The sequence below is a fragment of the Malurus melanocephalus genome, unplaced genomic scaffold (genome assembly GCF_030028575.1).
Source record: "Malurus melanocephalus ecotype Western Australia unplaced genomic scaffold, MMel_1.1 scaffold_3746, whole genome shotgun sequence".
Lineage (NCBI taxonomy): Eukaryota > Metazoa > Chordata > Aves > Passeriformes > Maluridae > Malurus > Malurus melanocephalus.
This window is the reverse complement of record NW_026626978.1, coordinates 3,567-4,991: the sequence shown is the minus strand read 5'-3', so window position 1 is coordinate 4,991 and position 1,425 is coordinate 3,567. Positions and strand designations below refer to the sequence as shown.

Here is a 1,425-nt window from a genome sequence, read left to right as displayed (position 1 = left end):
TTTTTCCCAATTTTTTTCCCTTTTTCCCCAATCCCCTCACTGTGCCCAATGTCCCCAATGATGTCCCCAATGATGTCCCCACTATTGTCCCCAATGTCCCCAGGTGGGGTCCCCCTGTGCCCTCACTGACCCCAATGTCCCCAATGTCCATTTTTCCCCCAATTTTTCCCCCATTTTTTCCCAATTTTTTTTCCCTTTTTCCCCAATCCCCCCACTGTCCCCAATGTCCCCAATGTCCCCAATGTCCCCAATGATGTCCCCTCTGTCCCCAGGTGGGGTCCCCCTGTGCCCTCGCTGACCCCGACTCCGAGCGGCGGCTCCGGGCGGCGGCGGCGCGGGGCGGTCACACCCTCTACATCCCGCGGGGGGCGCTGTGGGGCTGCGAGGACATCGCCCGCATGGACAGCGCGGGGACACTGCAGGTGACACTGGGGACACTGCAGGGGACAATGGGGACATTGGGGACATTGGGGACAGTGGGGACATTGGGGACATTGGGGACAATGGGGACATTGGGGACATTGGGGACAGTGGGGACATTGGGGACATTGGGGACAGTGGGGACATTGGGGACATCGCCTGCATGGACAGCGCGGGGACACTGCAGGTGACAATGGGGACACTGCAGGGGACAATGGGGACACTGCAGGGGACAATGGGGACATTGGTGACAATGGGGACACTGGGGACATTGGGGACATTGGGGACAGTGGGGACATTGGGGACAGTGGGGACATTGGGGACATTGGGGACATTGGGGACAATGGGGACATTGGGGAGATTGGGGACATTGGGGACATTGGGGGGATGGACAGCGCGGGGACACTGCAGGTGACACTGGGGACAGTGGGGACAGTGGGGACAATGGGGACATTGGGGATATTGCCAGGATGGACAGCGCGGGGACACTGCAGGTGACAACGGGGACATTGGGGACACAGGGGACATTGGGGACATTGGGGACATTGGGGACAATGGGGACATTGGGGACATTGGGGACATTGGGGACAATGGGGACATTGGTGGCGGCCACACCCTCTACATCCCGTGGGGGGCGCTGTGGGGCTGCGAGGACATCGCCAGGATGGACAGCGCGGGGACACTGCAGGTGACACTGGGGACACTGCAGGTGACAATGGGGACAACGGGGAAAAAGGGGGACATTGGGGACAATGGGGACATTGGGGACAATGGGGACATTGGGGACACTGGGGACAGTGGGGACATCGCCCGCATGGACAGCGCGGGGACACTGCAGGTGACAATGGGGACAATGGGGACATTGGGGACAATGGGGACAATTCCCAACCTTGGGACTCAGATTTGGGGACAATTCCCAATGTCGGTGACGTTCTCAATGTCCCCACTGTCCCCAATGTCCCCAGGCTCTGAAGGTGACAATGACCAAGGCCCCGGGCAGTTTCC

At 60.2% G+C, this 1,425-nt stretch overlaps 1 protein-coding gene across 1 annotated transcript in view; it reads left to right on the top strand.

Moving 5' to 3' along the window:
* Positions 1-266: 266 nt before the first annotated feature.
* Positions 267-1,425, top strand: part of ASPDH (aspartate dehydrogenase domain containing) — a gene marked incomplete at both ends in the record, with an annotated part of 3,644 nt that continues 2,485 nt past the window's right edge. Inside the window, 2 exons of the mRNA XM_057389157.1 lie at positions 267-422; positions 1,386-1,421. Coding sequence (XP_057245140.1) covers positions 267-422; positions 1,386-1,421 — 192 coding nt within the window. The remainder of the gene's footprint in view (positions 423-1,385; positions 1,422-1,425) is intronic.